General features: G+C 41.6%; 2 protein-coding genes across 3 annotated transcripts in view; both read right to left on the bottom strand.

The window, feature by feature from the left end:
• RABGAP1L (RAB GTPase activating protein 1 like) overlaps positions 1-26,201 on the bottom strand; it is a 480,584-nt gene that overhangs the window by 291,048 nt on the left and 163,335 nt on the right. The gene's annotated exons all lie outside the window — the stretch shown is intronic.
• On the bottom strand, positions 9,686-12,676 carry GPR52 (G protein-coupled receptor 52). The gene has a single exon (XM_090048253.1). It carries the CDS (start codon positions 12,565-12,567, stop codon positions 11,482-11,484), a length of 1,086 nt encoding a protein of 361 aa, XP_089904379.1. The 5' UTR covers positions 12,568-12,676; the 3' UTR covers positions 9,686-11,481.

Below are 26,201 nucleotides of genomic sequence, written 5' to 3'. Positions count from 1 at the left end.
TTACTGTAATTTTTTAAAATCATTTTCCTCCTCCCGAGGATTTGCCCATCCAAAGCCACGCTGGTCCAACAATATAACTCCAAAATGAATTCTTTCAAATATCAAGGCTGTTTACAACAGCAACTACATGCAAGAGATTAGGAACAACTTATCTGAATCTATATATGAGTCTTATTGTTTATTCATCTATTATAAAATTGCTAATAGGGAGCTAAGCAATATAATTGGTTAATAAACATTCCAACCTCTGTGGGTATCCCAGATGCCTGTAATGGCTCCAAACAACTTTGCCTAATCACTGAAAATGTGATCAGTCCATTTACAATTCTAAACCTATCATACCAAAGAAGGAGAACAGCCTGGAGCAAAGCTGAAAAAATTAAATAATATAACATACACGTAAGTTAGATAACATTTTAGAGGACACACACATATGAAAAACTTTCCATAATCAGGTGCAAGCATCTAGAGAATCTCATATCAGAGGTGCATGAAAATCCAGAACTGAAATGAAGACTATAATTAATAACATACCTGCCTTTTTCCATGAAACTCCATGCACGTGGAATATTCTACTATACTCCTCCAAGCTACTAGCACATCCTTATTTTACATACCTCCTGAACGTTGTAAGACCTAAATCCACGATGCCCAGAATAATTTATTTTTCATTTAATAAATTCTGATAATATACCATAGCCTCTTTCTCTTTCTTTTTAAATTAAATATACAAAGAAGGGGAAAAACACAAAGATAAAAAAAGAAGAAAAAAGTAACACTACCAGTATGTGCACATACCTTAACTAAGTAACTACAGTTGTTATGCTGCTATCTCTATGCTTATTTAGGTCCTGCTGCCTTACAACCATCATCCCCCATTAGGAATGTAATGTGTAAAACTTAAATTGTAAGAGTTCTGTAGTTGGCAGTAGGAGAGAAGGGAATCACTTCGTCTTTTCTGCAAAGCATCAACACGTTTGGGCACTGTGAAACAGCAAAGAAAAGCAATAATACACGTATGCCTATCACATATAAATTTGTCTACGTTAATGCAACAAAAATGTAGTTTAGCTGATTAGTAATATGATATAACATCCTGTGCAGGGCATGAGCCAGGCTATGGCGATAGCCCGGGTGGGTTCTATCCCCTGATGTTAATTTAGCGAAAGGGAGAGGTGGATTTGTAATGGTTGCAAGGAAAACTTCTCGTGATGGTTCCAAGGAAAACTTTATTTGGGTTCTTACTTACACCCCACTGATGCAGATGTGGCTGCGCAGGCAGTTACACTTAGTTTAGTCCCAGTCCTAATAAGGGACGGATATAACGAAAACAAAACAAATCGGTGATCTGCTTATTTATGCACCACCTGGTGTTGAATGTGGCTGTGCGTCCCGTCCCGGCTTGGGAGAGGGACGAACAAACGCCAGACAATCAAGGGATCCAACACGATTAAAGCAAATCGATCCATCCTGGTTCAGGTGAGGCAGGGAAAAATCGAATCTTGGGTTGGGTAAGGGCGAAAACAATAAATTGGTGGATCGTCCGAGATTAAATCGAACCGGTCTGCAAACCTGTCACTTTGGAAATCGGAGAAGCCATGGAAAGCTGGCCAGGCCTACCCACCAAGCGGTGGAAGCTCCGGCTCCTGTCTAGCTAGTTGAGCAAGCGATGGACGCTCTGGTGTCTGCAAGCTGCTCTGCTCTCTCTGCTCTGCTGGGTGGAAAATTCCGCCCCAGTCTTTATAGGCCAGATGACAAGCCCCATTTTTAAGCCCCCAATTGGTCTAAAATGTTTGCAGGTTTTTTCACAGGGGACGGGGCTTCCCCAGCATATGGCCAGGGGCCATGAAGGGCTTTCCCAGATCGCGAGGAGAGTGCTTGGCAGCAGCTGTTGCTGGGCAAGGCTGGCAGAGCCCAGCCGGAGCGTGACACATCCCCTCTTACATAATAACCACAGGAAAAAGGAAGTGGAGCATTCCTTTTGGTGGATTTTTGTTGGATGCTGGTGTGTTTTCTCTCATCCAAACTTCCCCATGGAACAATTACAAAGATCTTCAGAATTAGCAAATATTGGCGGATCAGTGGGAATGGTCATAACCATGTTCATGGATGTTTTATTTCCTGAGAGTATCTTTGGGCCCATATACTCCTGGCTCCTCTCCTTGCCAGAATAGCTTCATTGCAATTGGCTTTGGACTCCATTAAATGACATCCCCACTGTGAGCAAAACCAGGTCCTTGGAAATGTAACAGCACTGTCAAAACCCCACCACACATACTTATTTGCTTGGATGCATCTTTAATGATATAAAAACATGATATAGCCATATCATGTTGGGGAAAACTATCAGGAGGTATCTGATGTACTGCCAAGTCATCTTGATGTGCTGTTACAGCAGCTATATTTTCTTTATATTTATACTGCATTTGTCATAAATGATAATTGAGTAGAGTAATAACTAATCACATTGCAAAGATATATTTTTATCTGTAACTAATCTGTGATAATGTGTGGTGTGACTTGTAAGTTACTTTAAAGATATTCTAATCAGCTTTGCTGAAGGTGAAATCTAAATGTAATCGTGGATATTCAGTAGGGATATACTAATGAACCTTAAAAAATATTCATAGAAACAAAGTAATACATTATATTAAAGAGTCTTTGCAAGCCAAATCTATGACCACTCAGTTCACGAGAGGGGAAAAAAACACTTTTTGCAGAGTACTGAGACTTTGTACAAAAACAAAGATCTATATGCACAGCACATCATACTTCCTAAGGTATTGCTACGTTTTAGCTTTTTTATTTGTACATCGACAATCTTCCATTAAGACAACCAGTAAGAAAAGATTTAAAGCTGGTATTGTGTCTTTCACTACTATGGTTTTCTCTGTCTTAATGAACAGATAGTTTAGAAAAAGATTAAAATATATCAATTCAGGAAAATAAGGATACACATTTCCCTTAGAAGAAAAGTTGCCGTATTTTTTTTTATCATCAGAATATGGGTAGGCTACCATACCAATTCCTCCTTTACACCAACATTCAGTCCTTCCTGCTTTAGAATGCAGGTAGTTTCACCTCAGTAGAGGTCAATCCTCAGGAAATGCAGATCAGAATTAATCAAGTGAATGGACTCAGGAGAAATATAATAGCAAAAACCAAAGCATGGCATAAGCAATTTATACACTAGGGAGTTTTGTACACAAATTTAAGCAACATTTGCTTTGACTAACCTACACATGTCCTCATTTCAACCTTTTTGTTCTAATTTTTATGTCACAGGCAGCTAATTTTTTCATGACTGGACATCTCCTAAAATGCCCTGAGGTTTCATATGACTCCCTAATTCTGCTGGCACTGGGAGGAACTGTTATGATAATTTTAATATTCACATCAACTCAGTTGGGCATATTGATTTTCTGGGTTTGTATTTGTCTAGTATTTTGCTTTAATTCTTAAAAAGTTTAGGCATTGGAGGTAAGAAATGTTCCATTAACAGTTTTATATGACCTACGATAAATAATGCTGTGAGTTTAAGGACAAAATCCCCAATCTTTAACAGACTTTCATGCAAGAACATGATAAAACTTAATACTAGAGAATTTGTGGAAATTCAGGATGCAAGGCAAAATGGGCAGGTGTCTGACATAGGGGTTAGGCAGACATAGACATTCAAAAAACCCAAGCCTAAATTGATTCAATCTTTTCAGGTTACTCTAACCTGCAGAGATTAAAGCGATTTGCAAGTGGATAGACACTGACTTTTGATTTATGAAATGTCGGTACATGCCTGCAGTGGCTCAGGCTAGAAGCTGGGGGGCTGGTGGGGAGGAGAACCCTCCCTTCCCTTCCACAATGCTAAGCTGAGCAGGGGGTGTGGCCAGGCCCTGACAGAACAATATGATTAGGGAGAGGTTTAAACCCTTGCCTCTAGGCACAGTGTGCCTAGAGGGACAGGGGGAAGCAGCCCTCCATACCAGGCTTCCCCCACCCCTCACTGCTCAAGGGGTTGGAGTGTTGCCAGCCCTCAGCCCTCAGATAACACTCTGAGGCAAAGGAATGGGGAGTGGAGGGAGGACTGCTTGTGTGTAGTGCATGCATCTGTTGATGATATTGAGCTTTTCAAACCCTAACCCTCTCCCTGCTTTGTCACACTGTCTGCAGCAAAATGATGGCACTTACAGGTCCCATGCACTGCAAACCAGGTCATTTCTCATACATCTCTCTGTCTCCTCTTGAATGCTGTCAAATTGCAGCCTCTGCAGCAAGCCAGCAGGGAGCTTATCAGAACATAAAGCTTATTAGCCCATCAAGAAAACAAAAACATGCTTTTTCCAAGGTATTTGTAAAGAAGAATGGAGGGATATTACCAGCTGACTTGCTGATTAATTCCAAAAAGCCCTAAGTAGACACTGTTCTGTCTGCCTTTGTTCCAGTGAAACTGGAGACACACACACACACACACACACACACACACACGGATACCGCTCAGCATTAGCTAGCATGGTGGTGGCATGACTGTGACTAGATACCAGTTGGAGTTCATGCCACTGGGGTCCATGCTGTGGGAAAGGGGAGGAAGGGAAAGAGGGGACCCCTGCTTGAGCAGTGAGAGGTGAGGTGGGGGGCAGGGCAGGGGGAAGCCAGGCAGACCTCACTGTGCCTTCAGTCTCCACCTCCTATGCAGCCAGCTGGAGCTCCGGCTAGGGAGGAGAGGGGCAGCGCCAGCCCTGCTCTCTGAAGCAGACAGCCCAGTCCAGGGCTGAAAAGCATTCTGGGATGCTGGGGGACTCTGGTTTAATTTAAATCAGGCCTGGGTCTGGGACAGAAGTTACATAAACCAGTTTGACACAAATCAGTTAAGTCTGATACCACCTTCAGCCAGGTTTATCTTAAACCAGTTTTGGCCATTTTGAAACTGGTCCTATTTGCATGGCTCAAACGACAAAACAAATGCCTTATTCAGATCCAGTTTTCCACAGATCTGCCTCATTTCTCAAACCAACAAACAGTTCTTGCAGCATGCCACAATGGAAGTGAAGGAAAAGCAGGGACCAAACATAAGGGAACTACGTGATCTCCTCCGAAACAGTGTCTTGATTATGATCAGAAGAACTTCTGACATATCCTACCCCCTCCACTCTTGATGGCCCAAGGAAAATAATTTTCTCTCTCAAATAATATCTCCAACAGCTGAGAAAACCAGTGCAGATATTAGTCTCAGATTCTTCTGACTGGAGAGGGAGCGCAGTATGCTGCCAACTGTAATGTTCTGCTGCAGTGTCTTTCAGATCCTTCTTCGGAATTCCATTTGCCAGACAACAGAGTTCCAGGCTGCTCTATATTAAGGAATCCATTGTGGTCAACCTGTACCTCTAACAGAAGAAGGGCTACTTTCTCTCTGTTGCTACCCATTTGTGCTACTAGAACTTGCAGCTAAAGGGTTACAAGTTTAAGTAGGTAAAATCAAAGGTCTGTAAATTATCATATGAACCAATGATGTCAAGTAAAAATCTCCTAAACTACTTTAGTTTTTAAAAAGTGAGTTCATCTTAAAGGAATTTTTGTAACTTGCTGGATAGACAAGTTATTTTAATAACATTAAAAAGCTATAATGATTTTTAAATGCCCACTGTTATGCAAATATAATGACTCTTCCTAAAACACATTACCTTTGTTTTACAGCATTTCTTTCTGCTTATAGCCAAGCTAGATTTCCAGTAGAATTAAGACAATATCCACTTCTTTTAAAAGCCTTTATTTTATTTTCTCTTTTTAAAACTTTTCATTCTAACTCCAACCAAGCAAACAGACATATAGTAGTACATCTGGTCTTTTTCATTAAAAAAAGCAGCTTTCTGGGTTCCATAAACATCAGTAGGATGCATGCAACGCTTGTTGACCAAGTTGACCATGGAAGAAAGACAAGAACATGAAGGAGAAACATATCCAATTGTTAGGGACCTACTGAATTCAAGGTGGAAGTGGGCTGTGTGGCAGCTCCTTGAATCTTGCAGGTTCCCCTGTGACCCCCCCCCCAACCCCCAATGCCAAATGGCAGTGGCGTCTTGGCACTCACTCCTGATCAGCAGGGAGGCAAAAACCATAATTTTAAATATGTTGCCTTTTTTGCCTCCCAGCTGGTCAGCAGCAACCAGCACAGCTACCAATCAGCACTGGTGGGGGGGATGCAGAGGGGAACCTGCAAGGTTAAAGAAGCTGCCGCACAGCCCACTTCTGCCATGAATTCAATACCAACTGCACAGCTTGAAGTTACATAGCTGCTTCAGACATGACATGGGACAGGCCAGGAAGCATAGCTAAGTGAGATTTTTCATTTGCTCCTTGACTAACTGGTTAACTAACCATTTCTTGCACATCAGGGACATGCAGAACAGGGCAGTGCCTAACTTCGTTTTCATATAAATCTACTTCTGAAAAGGATAGAATTAGGCAGCCATACAAAGGTAAAGGGAATTTTTTGAAATAAACTTCAGCTTTTGCAACTGGGAAGCCCAAGAGACTCACAAAATATATGCAAGCTACTCAGCCCTGAAATAAATTGCAAAGGCTGAATAGGTATCATACTCAAATGTCCACAATACCAGCAGACGTTTGTGCATATTAAGATGACTGTAAGAAGTAGGCAAACTGGTTTTAAAAAATGATCAGCAGTACCGAACAAAAAACTTACATTCATCTCAGTCTTGCAAGCCCTTAGTTAGCTGGTTCTATGGATTATATGCTTTGACAATTAAGGCCTCAAAAAATAGATTTAGAGAGATTCAAAAGATGTTAAAATCTAAGAGGGCATTTCAAGCCAAAGTAGACTTAAAGGGTTTGTTAACTGGCTTAATATTATCACACACTATTAAGGATGTATTATATAGAGAACTGGCTTTTTTGCCAGTTTACAAAGGCATCTCTCCTTCCATTCTTAATTACACTCTTCCTGGCTGTAGTTTAGATTATACATTTATGCCTTGTCTTTCATGTTTATTTTAAGTTGTATAACATGTTTATATTATGTTACAATGCCATAGAAATATGGTCACCCAAGGGACTGAAGGAGAATGACTGCTACTCAAAATGTTTTCTTTGTTGTTTTACCATCAGTTTAACACAAAATATCCAAAAGAGTTGACAGATAAGCATTTTTGGTTAATTGTTTAACCTGTTCTTTCAATTAGGTGTTACAAAAGCTCTTGATCCATTTCACGATCCTCCAAAGGATGTGGACAACAAAACTGGGAAGATGAGACCTGATGTTCTTCATACTTCAACAAATCCATGGAAGCTGGATGCTTAACCTGCTTAAATGCTTTTGAGAATACCAGTAGGCACCTACCTGCATGTTTAATCACATGAAAACCTCTGAAAATGTGACCCCATGTTCTTCAACTTTCTAGGATTAATAGATCTCAGCTTTTCTCATTTGGTTTTCATCCTTGAATTGTAATGACAAAACAAACTTGCCTGTTTTTTTTTAACGCTCAATACAATTTCTCAGCTTTGAGGGAACTAGTTCAAATGGAGAAAATATCCTCACTACAGTTGCTAAATAAACTGAAGCCAAAAGTCATTAAAGCAAAATGCTTTACTACATATCAGAAACTGAAAGTGCTTATATTTGGAAATATGTATATACTTATCATCCTTTCCATTTTAAAAGGCTGGTGTTTATATATATACTTAATATAGCATGTGACAAAGACAATTTTCAAGCCTAAACTAATTTCAGAAGTTCAAGATGTTCTCTTCCTGATTCTATATATAATAAAAGGAGCATTCTTTATTCCATGATAATTTAAATAGGGCTGTTTGACAGATTCATACAGGTCATAAAAAAGTTAGAACTAATATTTAATTTTTAACAGATTTGGAACATAAAAATATATATTTAAATCTTTTTTTTAAAAAGAAAAAACTTTTTTAAAATCTACTTTGTGTACTTAAGAATTGAAATCCCATTGACTTAATGAGTTTGACTTCTATGTCCCTACATTTTGATCTGCTTGGTAAAAAAAATACCACACACACCCTTAACCAGCACAGCTAAGCTGGCAACCACCTAATGTACATACAGGCTATGGACAGACATGCTGCTCGAAGCACTCTAAGCTGATGGGCTCCAACCAGCAAGGGTGTAGACATTCACCTCTGAAGAAGTACTTAAAAATGACCAACAAAAAAAGAATTACAAGTATGAAGTACTTTCTGAAACAGCTTCAGTGCTTTTCTGGCATCCCACAGTGCCCCCTCCACTGGGGGAGAGTAGGGGGCCAAGGAAGAGGGTAGACCACAAAAGACTCCTTTCCTGTCCTTGCAAACTTCTGGAGACTCAAGCCTGAGAGGGCATTCAGGGATTCCTCCTCTACAGCCCACATGTCTTCACAATGCTGAAGCGCACTAGGGCTGTGCAAAGCTTTGGATGCTGATTTGATTTGGAGGCAATTCAGCCTGATTCAGTGGCCATATCTCCAAATCTGAATCAAATCAGGGGACCAATTAAAAGGTCCAAATCAATTCGAAGCTCTCTGAATCAATTCAGAAAAAATTCGGAGAGCTTCGGCAATTCAGGCAGTGCCCACTGGCTACAGCAGGGAGCTGGACCTGGACTCCATGCTGGTAAGTAGGAGGCAGGGTACGGGGGCTGGAGGAGGGGGAAGAGGACCATGGGGGGGATCCCTGCCAGGCCCCACCCTCCCAGCCCCTCCCCCATCCCAGCTCCCAGTGGGGGTTGTTTAAAAAAAAAGCTCCCACTTTCCGGCTCCTGCCTGGCAGGGTGCTATCCTGCTGCCCCCTACTGCCCCATGCTGCATGGGGGGGCTCTGGCACAAGCCCCTGACTCCCACCCATTCTCCCAGCCACCCCCCCATGGCTGCCCTGCCTGCCCCACCTCCCGGCCCTTTAAAAAAAAAAAAAAACAACAACCAGACTCATCAGCTGCTGCAGCTGCCTCAGGCTTCTGGGGACTTGTGACAGAGTCCCCCATGCAGCATGGGGCAGTGGGGATCGCCCCCTCCCCACAACCTGGCAGCAGCTGGTGAGTCAGGGCTTTTTTTCAGCCCCGAATCGGCTGAATCCAAATACAAAACGAATACTAGCCACTTCATACAGGCCTATGAAGCACACCAAATTTGAAACACTTGAGGATTTGGAACACTTCAAATCCATGGCTGTCTATACCCATAGTTATACTATCAGAATTATTTTTATGGCAGATCTTATTCCATTTGGGATCCTGATTTAAGCGCTGGCAACCAAAAGCACTCTTGCTTGTATAAACTGCATTTTCATTAGACAGCTTGGCCAGGATAACGTTATTGATACATCTATACCACCAAACCATTTTTCTATTAAGCAATCCTAAGTGAGTTTTGAAAATTATACTAAGGCTCTTAAGCTACTTCAGCCCTTCTCTTCTGAAAACAGTGGATGGAATTTTCGGAAGTACAAGACCTAGTGTTTTACAAAAAACTATGAGCTGTGTGAGGTAAAGACAAGATATTCCTTTTCCTACTTTATGTGGATTATCTATCATAAATAACCATCAACATCTTAGCTAGTCATGTGTTCTAAGTGGCATTTAATTCTGTTAACTATTATATGATACCACAGACAATGAGACAGAGGTACATAAGCAAAACAAAGCAAGTACTAAAGACTTTTTTTTTTAATTGTTAAGTCCTTAGTTCTAACCCAGTAGAATTTCCAATAAGAACACAACAAAACATCAGGGAACTAAAGGCAAGCCTGGTTTTGATATACATAATACTAGTTTATTCTGTTTATTTTTCTCAACTTTCTTACAGTTTTAAAAATGTACAGGGGTTCAGTACCACCTCATCAAAACAATTCATACACGTTTTTAAAAGGGACCACTGGAATCAAGCCAGCAGTGTTGGCTTCCATTAGTCATAGGCACAATTTCATTATATGCATTTTGGTAAAAGAAGGAATCATAGTGCAGCTGTTAAAAAGGACCAACATTCTATAATTGGGCCTTTAAAAAAATCTAAACAAACAACCATCAGAGAAAATGACACTTGGGTCAAAAACAACATTAAGTATTTCACTGCCTGCCATGCTGTATCTGAACCCCTAGCAATTTATTACACAAACTCACGTAGCGCCCTTGCAAAATATATTTTATTTAATTGGTGAACCTGAAAGGAAGGGAAATACTGAGGTTCTTACCTGTATTTGATACTAAATGGTTTCCCCATCTCCTCTAAGAACACTTGTCTAATAAATACCTATAACAACTGCACAAAAGTGTTTCTCTTAAAGCAAGTAACATTTTTTTAATCCTGTAGACTTAAAATAGCATTGACCTATTCCATGTGCTAGGAAAACATTAGGCACAGACCACATCATTTACATTTTCTTTTTTTAAAAAATACAATATGTGCAAGCTAGGTTCACACAAAAGATTGGCAGCTACAACGGTAAGCTATTTAGACCCCACAGAAAAAGTATCTTCTTTTCATTTTTGTTTTTAATTCACTAAGTAAGCAGTGATGTCACGCTGCTATGTTCCCTTATACTATTTGCATTAGGATTATTTGTGGAGCTGATCAAGAAAAAGCTTTAGCATATCCTAAAGGACATCACATCAATACTGTGTGCTAATTTTTTTGGATCCAAAGAATTAAAGTTTACAGAAGTCAATAGAACATGGTGAATGCAATCTTCCAAGTAGCCAAAGGGACATTTCTTTTTCAAGGAAGAAATAATTTTAAATGAAGTTTATTCTATAGTTTCCTTCATACCTAAGTCATTTCTACATGATGGGACCCAGGGAAGGATGGCATGAAAAATGGAAAGGGGGCGAGGGGGAAGTAGGCTATGTGGTGGTTACACCAAAAATATAGAAGACAAAAAAACTGTAATTTTATCCACAAAGCGTGCCCAACAGCTTAATTTGTATGTAACTTTAGCCAATTATTTGTATAACAGAAAATAGTACAATACATGAGCAAAGACAAAGTGCAGCTGATTGTTAAACTGCAACATTAAGAATCCTCTAAGGAGATAATTTATGGACAGCCACTTACTGTGCTTTAAAAAGTATATTTTAATGCAAGAGGCTACTGTATATTTGGCCACATATCTGACAATTTCTCTACAAGGGAGAATATAAACAGTAAATCACCTATTTTTCCTAAGAGGGACCTACTCTGATGTGCCAGTTATTTCATGCCCTATGGAAGATTTGAGATACTGACTTTTCTTAATCTTCTCTGTTGAATTTCTCTCATCCCATTTTCCTAGTTTCACAATTAATGTGTGTATCCCTTTGATGCCCTTTATATAGCAGCCTTTCCTTTTTACAAATGGGTTTTAAACCTCTCCTACTTCATAGCAAACAATTCAAGTAAATATTTCTGTTGTGGCAAATTTCCAGATATATCAAATACTATCCAAACCGAATGTCAAACTGCATTTGATTAGTTGTCCCAGTTTTTTTTTTTTTTAAATAGAGCAGGAGTTAGCTCGTTTTCTAGGTTTTGGGTCCCGTAGATCCTTGTCTTTTAAACACATACAAGATGAACATATTGTCTCTGACAGTCTCCGGAGTCCCAGCCTGAAAACGCTATTGGAGAGGCTATATATCACACAGTTACAGAAACTATTGCTTATAGCAAGCCATGTTGTTAAGAAAGAAAGTGCTGGATTTTCCAGCACCCTAAAACTCTCCAGCAGAAAGTATATGATGTAAGGAAGCCACAGCATGTAAAACACGCTGGTTATCCGAAATAAAACCATGGCATAGCGACGGTCAGGGCTATGCCCAGTCTCTCCAGCAGCATCCACTTCATGGCTAGGAAAACGAGCTCTCCGGTCATTTATCTCTTTGGTGTGTTGTCGACAAATTTTAAAGATGTGGAAATATGTGAAGCAGATGACGAAGGCAGCAGGAGCATATAGTAAGCATACAATAAACCCAGTAAAATAGGCATTGGTGAGCCAGGAGGTAGCACACCATTCAAAAATATCGCCATGGTAACCAGGTTTTCCCCATCCAAAAAAGGAAGGCAAGAAGATCAGACAAGAGTATATCCAAATCAAAATGATGCAGATTCGCAATCGACAAGGTGTAACCAGTTGATTATAGGAGAGAGGTTTTGTAATAGCTAGGTAACGATCCACACTGATGCAAGCAAGACATGCCATAGAGACACTCTTCAGCACAGAGATGATATATCCAAAAACTTGACAAGTCAAGGACTCATGAACACCTGTAGAATAATGAAGCAATGACAAGGTAGGAACCAAACAGCTAACTCCAACAAAAAGATCAGCATAGGCCATAGTCTGAATAAAATAGCTGGTGGTATAATGATGTAAAAGTGGAGCACAGTGAAAGACAAATATAACAGTTAAGTTACCAGCAATAATTAAAAATGTTAGCAAAACAATAATGACCGTCTCAAGGATGCAGATATCAACTGCATTGTAGTGGCCAAAACCAAGAGGGCAGGAGAGATGCTCAGACACATTCACAATGCTACTGCTCATATTCAGAGTCTTCCATTCAATCCATCTGGACTGGTTCATTGTTTGCAATCTGGGAACACTGCAATCAGAGTTCTAGCAAGCAGGTGACTTGTTCAACACCAGCTAAACTCTGCATCAGTGTCTCAAGATCTCTTTTTGCGGATGCTGCCATTTGAGACATTACAGTCTCACAGCCGTTGGTGCCGCTTCAGCATTAGTGCATCACTCTGACACACCTTAGCTTCAAGGAAAGAAAAAAGCCAGAAAGGAGGAGAAGAAAGGCCACTGATCAGCTTCCTCCAGTGATCGTGATCCATCTTGAGCAAACACAAGGCACTTCTACAGAAAGCAGGTACTTTATGCTGAACTTGTGGAGGACAGAAATAAAAACTAAACAAAACAGAGGAAATAAAAAGTCAACTGCCTGGGAAAAAAAATTCCGGGGATGTTTATTTTCCTGAGAAGTCAGTTCCTTTGGAATTAAATAGAAAAATATAAAAGGAAAAAAACTCAAAGTTTCCTGAATCAGCAATTATTAAAAAATAATTTATGTTTTATGCTCATTTAAAATCACAGACTGGCTGGGAACCCCAGGAAAAACTTCACTGTATTATGCTGTCTCTTTTGGCTCCATTCAGGAGATGATACTCTCTCTCTCATCTATGGTATTTACTAGATAGGTAAGGAAAACATTATTGTCAAGGTTAATTCCAACAGACTCACCAGTATTTGGGTACAGATAATGAATTTTATTTGGAGGGTGATGAATGTGGGGTGAGCCAGCTTTGTCTCAACACCCAGAAAGGAAAATATGTATCTAAAGTACAGTGAAAAAAACCACATATAATCAGTTAAAAATTAAAGAAAAAGAAGTAAGAATTAATGTTGGAGCTTTAAGTCAATATTCACAACTCTTTGAACAGTTACGGTCCATTTCAATGTCAGTGTCAGCAGCATAATCCACGATCCCAACAGACAAAATAAAATCTTGCATTTAATTTCAGCAAAGATCATTGAAAATAATTTTCTTTAGAAATTATGCCACACCTGCTACAGTGAAACAGTACAGTGAAGTTTACAGGTATAGCCATGTTATTCCTTAGCTTTGTAGCAACACCTGAATTGTTTCACAAAAGCCCCATACGAGAACAGAAACTTCCATCTGCATTCAGCTGCGAAGCTAATGAAATGCTGATTTGACTAGAAAATCTGCCATTGTTTACTACTCCATTATTCTGTCACTCAGCTTCATCTTCTAGGTTCATCCTTCTATTTTCATCAGACAATTAGCATAATAAATCACTGCTTGAAAAACCAAATCTTCTAATATAGCAGGACATTACCTTGTTCATTATATTTGCAGCTATGGAGCAGACGTATGTTAAAAGAAAGCCTCTTCTATGCTCAGATTTAAATAAATGCTTGATTAATGCAGGGACCATTAGGTAGGTTACTAAGTGTATATAGTCTTGTTTTTAAAGCCCCCTATAATAGTAAAACAATCTTTAATCCGAGAGTTCCTGAGGTTAGGAAACAGGCGGGTGAGAATGAATCAATCCAAATAAAAACAGTTTCCAAGGTCATTCAGATATTACACTACCATTTGCTTAAAGTCCCTTTAAGAAGTACAGGCATCTTTCTGATGCTTTTAATAGCCAGTGCTGTGTCTTCCGAAGGAATTTCACACTCTAGAAAAAAAGCTTTTTCTCCAGTTCTGATGCAGCAGTTTGATAGAAAGCATTCTTTTGGAAGTTAATTTTCTGGTGTGTACTACATTCTGAAGAGAAGAGATTTTATAACATCCCAGAACACTGCCGGTTGTTCATTCCCTCTGTTTATAAGCAATATAGTAGGTTACAAAAATTACTACTTCGCTGAATTTTCTTCTTACAGCAATAATGCAACGTTTCTCACCTATGTTCATTCTTATCAGCTTCTATGGTGAATTGCTTGATATAGAAGTCCTGTTTATTGTGGTGCAGTTAGAAAGATGCTGTCGCTATTTCTCACATTCTCTCTCGAAATTACTGCTTGCACCTGAGTCTGCTCCTCCTCTTTATCCATAGCTGATGCAGAAGAACTCACCATTAGAAAGGTGACTCGGTCCTTCTACCCCAATCAACAGCACAGCCAATGGCTATTGCAGCTGAAATTGTCACTAGGTAACAGTTGCCAGGCACAATGCAGGCTTATAGCCTTACACGGCAAGCTGCGAATAAGAATGACAAATGGAGACAATGGAACTGACCAATCCCTATAATATATTAAGGCATTTAGGAACTTCCAAAAGGGGCTCCCCTTCTAGTACTTCCATAGGTTTATATCCTGCAGATCAGCCAGCTATCAAATTGTTCATAGGTACACCTTTGAATCCTACAAAAAAACCCTCTATAATATTACTACAACATTCTCCAGCTAAAGCAAGTCAGCAGTAATCTAATCCTTATCGGCAGGAAAGACCTATTAATTATTAAACAAATAAGTGCTAAACCTTCATAAATTCAAACTGATTTTTAAATCAAAAACCTGTCATGCTATTTTGATTAGTAAGTTTGAAATATTTTTGAAATCTCTTACCAGTTAAATTACTGAACACTTTAAACAAGATAGGTAGCCCAATGCTAATTATAAAATCCTAAAAAATATATATTTACTATGAATCTTAAACATTATTTCATTTAATGCATCTTAAAGTGCATGTGTGTTTAGAGTTGAAATTGGCTACTATCTAAAGATGCAGAGAACTCAGAACAGTATATTTGTGTAGTACAGTGAATTACCTATTGTAATACTGAGAAAGTTACTCTCACAGTATAAGCCTGGAGTGAATTTGAAATCTATCATTTTTAAATGTTAGACTTATTGAACACAAAACAATTCTTTGATATGTTTTATGAAAATGAGGGATTTTTAAATAGTAGATTTTAATGGAATAAATTAAAACAGGTTGCTAAAATGCTTTTAAAATTTTAACACTATTTTAGGCAGTTTTAAAATGCAGATTTTTTTCATCAAAATAATTTTTAGTAGGTTTGTGACAATATAATAGAACACAGCAGTGCTAAAGTCTCTGAACATATCAATTACTTTTCAGACAGTTGATTCATTAAAACCCAATTCACTACTAATATATATTCACTCTTTTATCCTGATTATGAACACATTAACTATAACTGAGATCTACAATTCCTTAACATGAAATAAGTAAACAGTATGGTGATTAAAAGACAGCATTTCACATGTGCACTACCTATATTAATGCAAACATTCAGTATATTTAGGTCTGAAAGTACCAAACACCCTAAATCGAGGTGAAGGGCCAACTAAATATCAATATCAAGTTCAGTATTAGAGGGTGCATACAGTACATTTTAGAAACTACAGTCATTCTAATTCGTGTAGTTCTGTGACAAACCACAGACCAAATTTGGCAACAGTTGCTCCCAGGTCAAACACCTTGTATTCCAAGTTTTGCTTGGAACAAGTTTTCAAGGAGAAATGTCTGACCTGCAAAGATTAGAACTCTATTCTGAACGGAAGTAGCACAAATGCAACACTATAAACGTGCTGGCATTATTTTGGCAGTGATAGGTCCAAATTACTCCACTACAGTATTGAAAAAAAATTAAATTTGGTATTTTAGTGTAATTTAAAAGACATACCAATCATTCATTCACTGCTGTAAATTTCTGCAACACATTGTTTTAGGACCAGATACAGCCTTTAGCCTTGGCTCTGAATAATGTCCAACTACGTCAAAAGAGAAGTTACTGGAAGAAATTTGGGTCTCCTCTCCTGGACCACTTCCCTGCAGGGGAAAGGGGATTGAACAAACAGGTGTGCCTACATAAGAGTGGAGGTTGGGAAAGGAAAACCGGATAAGCAGAATCTACTCCTCTCTCTTTACCCCACAGCCAGAATCCAAACTACCAAACCAGAAGTGAAGTATAGTGGCATCAAACTAAAAGTGAAGCACACATTATCAATATTTAAAAATAATTAAAATAAGAAAATTAATTAGGCAATTTTTACTGAACTATTTAACCACGATTAAACCTAACAGATGAAGCATAAAAAAGTGCATTTTCAAAATTACCCCATAACTGTTTTGAAATATGTGGTTTCTAACCTTCCAAATGCTGGCACTTATTAGAGATAAACCCACCTCACTCCTTGCATCTGATCTAAAAATATTCAAGACTTAGGACTTTCTACTGTGCACAGTAGGCGTCCTGTTCATGTCATAAGCACCATTATTGTCCCTTAATTTTGTACACTATGAAAGGAGTCTAGGAGAATACTAACTAATAGCCTCACTGGCCGGCATGCAACACAAAGCGCAAACGATGTCAACACACTGGCCCATATTCAATGCATGTAGAATTATTCTGTCGCATAAATTATAGTAAAAGTGATTAAGCAGCCAGACTGAACTGATTACAAACACATCTTCTCCCCCAGGCAAGAGTCAGCATACAAATATAGAAAAGTTTGAATTTTCAGGGGAGGCAGGAGGGAAGATGGGGAAGAGATGGAGCAGATTTTACTTCCCATATAAGCCAAGATGAAAGCTACCAGTAACTTCTTGACCTCAGATGCTCAAAGGGCCCAACTTGCTTTATGGTTTTCTAAACTGCACAAGGGGAACCACTTCAAGTTATAACAGACCATCTGTAGTAACTTATGCTCTGTTCTTATACATGTTTGGAGGCAAGCTTGTCTCTTTTTTTGTTCCCTTCCCCCCACACGTCCCTTTAAATAGTGTTATACTGCAAGAAGTATAGTGCCGTCAATGAGCCTTTATTATAGTGACAGATCTTCTTAAACCCAATGAGTAAATCAAACATTCCTCTTTCAAGCAGAATTTAAATAATCAATATGTAGCGAAACAGCTCAAAACAATACAAATAAATGCTTAGACCAATAAGTCTGGAACTGTTCTGAAAAGTACTGGGACTAGTTGAATCTGCATGTTTATTGGAGACAAAATTCCACAAGAGAAGTAGAAGCAAGTATGACTCAAAGTGAAACCAGAAACAGCTTCATGGCACAAAATTGTCGGAGTGGCAGACTTGGAAATTGCAAGCAAGGAAACTATCTGCTGTGTCTCTACTTTGTTCAACAAGGTCTTCATACATAGTGTATAAACAAACAGGAGTGTACCTAAGAAACATCCGACTTCCACTGTTAATCTCTCCACCTAAAACAAACGGTCCCGCAAGGACTAACCAGGTGGGCCAAATAGGCAGCAATATTCATTTTTTTCCTATAACAATTAATTTTAATAGTTTACTTGCTTTCTATTAAATTTTAGCTTTGACTTTTCTAAATATTTTCTTCCTTAATTCAGGTTTCCCTTCAATTGGCTTCTGTATAGGCCTGTGCGAGTCAGCAGCAATCCGATCTGGTTTCAAATCCAGCCGCTTCGGATGGCAGTGATCCAATCTGGACCTCTGGACTCGGTTTCCACCTCAATCTGGCCGAAGCAGCTCTGAAGCTTCAGCCAGATTGTTTTTCGTCCGATTTGGATGAAATGTGCAGGGATGGTAGCCTCTGCTGAGAGCATGAAACCTGCCAAGTTTTAAGAAGATCAGTGCAGGGGTTTGGGGGGGAACTGTACCCCAAATTCTTAAAAGCCAAACTCATGTCACGGCTGTGTGTCACACCACAGGGGAGTAAAAACTGCAGGGGTGGTAGTCCCTGGTGAGGCCACGAAGCCTGCCAGGTTTCAAGAAGATGGGTGCAGGGGTTTAGGGGGAAATGCACCTCAAGCTGCGGACAAGCAGAACTCATGACATGGGTGACGCTGTGTGTGTTAAGGCGCAGCGGGGTGACAGCTGCAGGGAGGTGGCCCCTGTTGAGGTCATGACACCTGCCAGCTGTGGAGGAGATCGGTGCAGGGGGGTTCTGGGGCCCTGCACTGCTAGCTGCTGACAGGCAAAACTCGTGCCATGGGTGCTTGTGGGACTGACTGTGTCTGTCTTGGGGCAGTTAACTGTCTTCTCTCCTCTCCTTGGCCTGGTTTTGTAAGTGCTAATTGATGGCAGTTAACTGGCTACATTAGCTAGGTCCTGTGTATTGAGCTGGTCCCTGAGTGAATCACGATTGATTGGTAACTGGTAACACAGTAGCTTAACAGCCAGGCCTACAGTAGCGTCTCCCACACCCCAACACAGACACAGTCCCACAAGCATCCATGGCACGAGTTTTGTCCGTCAGCAGCTAGGGGTGCAGGGCCTCAGAACCTCCCTGCACCGATCTCCTCGACAGCTGGCAGGCATCACAGTAGGGGCCACCATCCCTGCAGCTGTCACCCCGCTGTGCCTTAACACACGCAGCGTCACCCATGGCACGAGTGTTGCTTGTCCACAGCTTGAGGGACAGTTCCCCACAAACCCCTGCACCAATCTCCTTGAAACTTGTCAGGCTTTGTGGCCTCAGTAAGAGCTACCAGCCCTGCAGTTTTGACCCCCCTGTGTTGTAACACATAGATGTGACAGGAGTTTTGCTTTCAAGAATTTAGGGTGCAGTTCCCCCCAAACTCCTGCACTGATCTTCATGAAACTTGGCAGGCTTCACGCTCTCTGCAGAGTCTACCACCCCTAAAATGTTCATCCAAATCAGACAGAGAACAACAAAGTTATAGCTATTTTATTGTTTCCCCATTATACCCTATGGCTGGATCTCCGAGGTGGCTCCAAAGCACTTCAGAAGCTCCGAACCGCTTCAGGAAGCCAAACGAGGCAGCGCTTCGACCCCAAAGAGTCCGAAGCTTCTCTGGATCTGAAGCTCTGTCCGAACCCTTGCACAGCCCTGCTTCCTTAGTGCCCCATTATCCCAGATGTCTATTTCTTCTCTAGCTTTAAACATACTGATCTTAACAGAATTCAAAGCCAGAAGGACCACCAGACCATTCAGGTGAACTTCCCATATATCAGTGGCCAAGACTGTGCAACTTTGGAGTGTCCAGCAAGCATGACGTGCAGGCAGAATACCCGCTGGTTTCCCCCAGTGCCCTGGGGGGAGGCATGCAGGCATGATGTGCAGGCAGGTTCCCCCCACTACACTATGCTATTGCCCCACATACTGTGCCACAACACGCCTCCCAACACTGTGCCAGTGGCTTGAATGATGAACCTTATGGTCCCCCCACTACCATGCCATACCTCTGTGCCACACCGCGTGGAGTCTCCAGGTCACCCCAAACAATGGGTTCCCACAGACCAGGCTGCCTTGTCTGCCCCCCCTGCATAGCGGCAGGCAGCAGAAGCAAGAAAACAAGCCTGTTGATTCTGGTGACAGCAGCAGCTGGAGTAGTGTAGGGAACAGTGCCCAGATCAGGAGGCCTGAGGGCCACAAGTTAACCCTTCAGGGGCCAGATGTGGCCTGTGGGATACCACTTGGACAGCCCTGTCATAAGGCCATTCCATTTAATCTAGAAGCCATTTATCAAGTCCAATGGCTTTTTAATCTTACCCTTCTTTTCTTTACCCTAACCTCAGACTTCTCCCTCCCTTCCATCACTTCTTTCCCCCAATCCCTTAACATCCTTTTTCCTTCCGCTCTTCTCAACTCTGTTCCTTCTCTTGATATTTACTCTGCCATTTTTCCTGTTCTTGGTTCCAAAAGTAACCTTGCAGCTGTCCTTAGATCTTTAGATTTTTTTTATGTATACCTTCCCTTTTACAGTGTCAGACTTAACTCCCTGTTCTTTCCTGTCTTCAGGGTATATCCAAGTCACCTCAACTATCACCTCATTCTCTTCTCTATGCCAAGCATCTCTCACCCACCTCACTGTCCCATATTCTCTCCACCTGCTGACTCTGCAAAGACTTTTTTTTTTTAAACTGCTTGTTACTATCAGGCACAGGTGACACGCAAGTGCTGACAGTGGGGGGTGGGGGGGACACACAACTCCATACTGCCACTGCCCTCACTGCTGCCGGGTGTTGGGTCCAGCTAGGCTGCAGCCCCATGCCCCACTGTTGGCACAGAAATTGCACTGCCACCACCACCCCCACTGCTGCCAGGCCCTGGTTCCAGCCAGGCTGCAGCCCCATGTCCTGCACCCTGTTATCAATGCAGAAATTGTAGCGGGGGGAACATGCCCTCCCAACACAACACCTATGCTGTCAGGGAGTCTTCGGATTTGCAGAAAGTTATGTAACACTGCCTACCCCAGAGAAGGGATCTTTTAACAAATCACCTGGATAAACAGAACTTGTCAAACAGCAATCCTCAAACTCCTGAGTGACTCCTGAAAATTTGAGAACTGATAAAAAACCAAATGAAAAAATGTGATCAGCTAAGAAGCCTGATTCGAAGTCTTCTCAGGCAGGACATGATTTCTACTTCATGTTTTATACACACACACACACATATATATATATACACACATACATACACTCTATATTTAGTTCCAGTCACTCACCCAGATATGGTGTTGGCAATAAGTGGGATATGCCCATAAGTATCAAAGGTATTTACTACTCCACCACACCACATGGAAAACCTGCCAAAAATGATACCTAACATCACAAAAAATTACCAAGGGAAAACCCTCTGCTACACAACTGGCTGTAACCTCAGGTCAAACGCATACAGAGACAGAGAAAAAAAGTTGGGAAAAAAAAGAGTTTCCAATATATTTGGGACATGCACACAATTGGCTTCAAACCTGTATCTGACAGCTCTCTGATTTCAGAGTGCATCCTGAAACTGATAGTAATGGCCTTGGGGTCCCCTGTAGTTCCATATATTTTATTTATATAGATATGGAACTACAGGGGACCCCAAGGCCATTGCTATCAGTTTCAGGATGCACTCTGAAATCAGAGAGCTGTCAGATACAGGTTTGAAGCCAATTAGATTCACTACTTGGGATGGAATATTTCCTCCTACATCCACCCACAGAGAATCCCCTGCAGCTACATATTTAGCAGTCTACCTCAGTAATTCAAATGAGGTACTTAGATTATACAGTGGATCTACACCTGAGTGTGCAGTTCCCTAATGTGAAATCTAACATACACATAAATATACAGGCAAATGTATTTTAACTCACTCAAATCACGTAGTCAGGAATAAATAAGGGCAAATGGAACACAAACTGTGGATTCTTAAACAGTGACATTACTTTTTAGGGAGTCCAGCAGGTGAAATATTTCCCTTTGATGTGTGATACGTTCATACACCCTTTTCCTGTTCTTTAAACCAGTGGTTCTCTAGCTTTTAAAAACAAATCACTTCACAATATAACACACCCTACTATCCTTTGTGACTAAAAAAGAAAAAGAAAAATGGCAGAATGTTTGTTACTTGGTGACATGGTCACAGGAAGCTTCCTCATGCTGTTGAGGATGTGTCAGTAGAATGTGAATATTAATGCAAATGAATGAAGGGTTTGAGCTTATACCACAGTAAGCATAGGAGGAGAGCAGGTAAGTAGCCTCTGTGCAGCCCACTGCAGAATATGCTTAGACACCTTGATCTGGCATTGGAAATACAGTAAAGTTAGGCTCCTGTGGAGGTTGTATAAGGCATAATTGTAGGGGCTGAATAATTCTCTATATCCTCATAAAGGTCTCAACTGAAAAGCTGATTTTTTTTAAAAATGTCTTCAATATACTTTTAAGTTTATTTTGATGTGAAAGGACAAAAAACAAATCTGTCTAACTTTTGCGTATTAACTCAACTCTCTACTAGCTCATCTCAGCAGGCAACATCTTGCTTAATGCGTTTCCAGCCACCTGCAGACCTGCCCAGCTGTGCACTATAGTCAACCAAAGGCAGTTGAAAAGGAAGCTGCTTCAGTATCAGTATTATTTCTAATCTGATGTTATGGAGAATTAAACTTTCGAATAGTTTTGCATTATAACATGCTAACAAAGTCCACCAAGTCCCAGAATACTAGAACTAGGGGGCACAAACTGAACTTAGTAGGAGACAGGTTTAAAACTGTCTTATTTACTCAGTGTGCAGTTAACTTTCAGAACTCACTGCTATAGGAAGTTGTAGGGCAGAGGAGGGCAAAATACAGCCCACAGGCCGGATCCAGTCCACCAATTGATTGTATTTGGCCCACACCCCTGCACATGAGGCTGAACCCTTCCTACTCCCGCCCAGGGCAGCCCACACAGCACCCACTGATGGCCCTAGCCCTGGATAGTATGCACAGACTCCCAGCAAGGCTACTCCCACTGAGACTGCAACCACCTGGGTACAGTTCACCTCCAGAGGTGACAGCTCCTTCTCTCACCTCTGCTACACCACTCTGGGCAGCACAATATGCTGGGAAGCAGCAGCAGTGGCAGCCATGGGGACATGCACTAGGCACCACATGCCCAGCCAGGCAGGAGGGAAGTTGCAGCCAGGCAGCTCCTGTCCCCAGCACACAGGACTCCAGCTCCTGAGTGGCCAGGAGCTGGAGCCATGCACACTGGGCCAGGAGCCACCCAGCTGCAGCCTCCCTTCCTCACCTGGCTCAGCATGTTGTACCTAGCAAACACCCACACAGCTGGCACTTCCCAGTGCTACCTGCTGCCCAGAGCAGCGCAGCAGAGGCAGTAAAAGGAGAAGCCATTGGAGATGGGGAGAGCTGAGTAGTACTCAGGTGACTGCAAATACACCAGGAGCAGCTCCATTGGGAACCTGTGTGTGCTGGCTGGGAATGGGGCTTAATATTATACACAGCTTTAGTGTATGGAAATCAATTAGCGTCAACTGAAATTAATTAAATAATCTATATACCACTTTCACATGGCAAATAAGTCTGAACTGCTAAGTATACTACTGGACAAACAGCAACTAAAAATTAAGAGAACCCAGAATATTTAGCAGAATTATGAAACCTTAAAACTGTTGCTAGTTGTAGTTCCTTAAGCCTTTCTTGCACCAGCCATTCCCCAGCTTTTTTAAACAGTTCATCAGTAATTACTATGTCAAAATCCTGGAACTTATTGGCTAAGTACAGACATTAAGGGGCACTAGGGGGAAGTGAAATCAGTTCACAATGGCTGCCCAATATCAGGTAAGTCAGGATCGGGGGAGGGGGCTAGCAGAGGGTTGGCGGTCCAGCAGGCTGGAGGGGATGGGGGGTCTACCAGGGGATGGAGGGACAGGCACAACTGGCAGATGGGGTAGGTGCAATTCATGAGGGGTGGGGTAGGGGAGGAAGTGTGATCTGCAGGTGGGGGGGAGGGGCAAGCATGATCCATGGGTGGGGTGGGGGGCAGGTGCAACCCACATGGGGTTGCAGGGAAGGCATGATCTGCAGGTGGGGAAGGGGGGCAGGCACAACCCACAGGGTTTTGCTAGGGTCCAGGAGTGTCTGGTGGGGTCCATAGGGGGTAGGGGTTCGTGGGTATCAGAAGCTACTTTTCGCCCCCTGAGAAACCTCCACCCCATCCCTCTTGACCCTCCCCACACCAGGACTTACTTTCTCAGCTCTGACAGCGGCAAATGCTGATAAAAGTGGCTGTACCTGGAGTGGCTTGTGGGCTGAGGGTTGAGAGGGCTATCTAGGCTGGCAGGGGCCAGGGAAGGGGGTGAAAGCAGTGGCCCCAAGGATGGGGCCAGTGGCTGAGTTTTCCCAGCTCTGTGGTTGTGCAGGGAAATTGTACAGAAGTTCCACGCACCAATTTGACCTAAATCAAGTAAGTTTAGATCCAGGTTTATCTTAAACTGGGTTCTGCAATTTTTAGACCAGTTTGTGTGCATGGAACTTCTGTTCAGTTACAGGTTTAGGTTGTTGGTCACTGAGACCAGCTCTGTAACCGTAAGGTCAGCACCAGGACAAGCCAAGTTTAAACTGGACGGCCATTTTGAACCTGATTTAACCTCCCTAATATCTGTACTTAGCCATTAAGGCCACATTTTGCTGTATCTGTGAATGTATTCATGTGCTTGCCTGTGCTACTTCAGCAAGCAAATTAAGACCCCGTCCTCCCTGAGTGCTACTCTGATCCCCTTCCCCTGCCCAACCTGCCACTCTGCTTTCAGCTCCCCGCTCTCCTTGTTGCTTTGATTTCTGCCCAGTATGCTTTCTGCCACATGCACAAGCTACCCAAGCCACACATACCATGGGTTGGCCACCCTAACTTGAAGATTTCAAGACAGCGAACCAAACTGCATCCCTAAGTGAAAAGGCAGAACAAGTCCAGCTAGAAAATATCTAGTGAGTCAGTCTGCAGATCAGATGTACAACCTTGATATTATTTGCACAATGTCCTACACAACAGAGCTTACAGGATAATATCAACAAACTTACATGTTCTAAAAAAGTAAGATGAGATTAGAATTGATGACTTTAAAAAAATACATACATGTATTTATTTGCTTTATTTTTCTTGAGATTTTGAGGTTCATAATTTGGATCTATTCTTTTTGTAACTATGACTGATGAAAATTTTTATTAAAAGAAGCACCTGAGAGTTTCAGAAACTCACTTGACTCCATAAACTGTGGCTTAAAACAAAAAAAAGTAATAAATATCATAAGCCTCATAATAACAACATGATTTGGCAAGACTGGACAGCAGCCTTCTTAGGCATAAGCAAGTCATTATGGAAAACAAGAACTAGCTAAATGCTAATTATAGGATGACTATCCTGGTAGCCATGATTTAAAGCAGACTGCGTGCAAGCTTCTCCCCAACAATAATTATAATTCTTATAAATACACAGCAACAGTACAAGTGTCACAAACAAAAATCTCTACTGACACTGAATTAAATGTGTCCTGTGGTATTTCATACCCTTTTACAACACTGAGTTTAGCAAAATTAAAGCTGCTGGAAACCAAGAAATACAGAGTTAAACACATGCCATAAAGTACATACCTAAATTCTGCCTACCCCTGGAGATTATAGTATCTACTGGGAAATATCTGTGTGCACTCCAGTTGTTCTCATTTTGTTAGGTATATGTGTATTAAGTTGTGAAGGGATTAATTGGAGAAGCTCAGAAAAGTTGATTGTAACTTAATATGACATAGGGGGCCCAGGCCCTCAAGGGGGTAGACGACTAAGTACTTTTGCTTACATCTCACCCCATGTGAGCAATGAAAGGAAACAAGTGCCTGTGCACCCTGAGTAATGCACAATGCCCTATTTCTCCACTGAGCTGTGTATCTGTGCGAGTCATGATACACAAGGATCTTCATCCCATAAGGACTGCCTGCAAAAATGTGAGTATAAGACATGTGTGCAGGTATTACATGGTCAAAATATATGGGTGAAAGTAGAGGTGTACCAATAAAGATTTTTTTGGCCAATGCCAATGGCCGATTATTAATCAGCTTTATTACCCAATGACGATCCAATAGCCGATATGCAGCCTGGCATCTTGGAGAGCGGAGTCTGGACGGTAAGTCTGTGTAAAGGGAAGGAGCATGGGGGAGGCACACCAAGACCCCCCGCAGTGCTCCTGCATGCACCACCTGGGTAGGCATGGGGGGCATGTTCCCCCTGGATGTGTGTATGGGACAAGGAAGGGCTACCTGCTGTGCACTGGGGTCAGGGGCTGCACTGGCCTCTTCCCAGTGGTGGGGTTGGGCTGTGCTCATCAGGGTGGGTGGCAGCAGTGCTCGGAAGGGGGTATTGGGGGGGGGGGGGCTGCAGTAAATTTTTAGGTGCCTACCCCATTGCCCCCCCTCCCAGCACCACTGCCACCCAGCCTGCCCCAAGTGCAGCACCA

Source organism: Crocodylus siamensis, chromosome 5 (genome assembly GCF_052110815.1).
Source record: "Crocodylus siamensis isolate JL-2025a chromosome 5, ASM5211081v1, whole genome shotgun sequence".
In the NCBI taxonomy this organism is placed as follows: domain Eukaryota; kingdom Metazoa; phylum Chordata; order Crocodylia; family Crocodylidae; genus Crocodylus; species Crocodylus siamensis.
The sequence above is the reverse complement of the archived record's forward strand: the minus strand, read 5'-3'. Positions and strand labels throughout refer to the sequence as shown.

Bases quoted from the DNA above. Each gene is read 5' to 3' on its own strand.
- GPR52 (XM_090048253.1), bottom strand. From the start codon at position 12,567: ATGAACCAGTCCAGATGGATTGAATGGAAGACTCTGAATATGAGCAGT.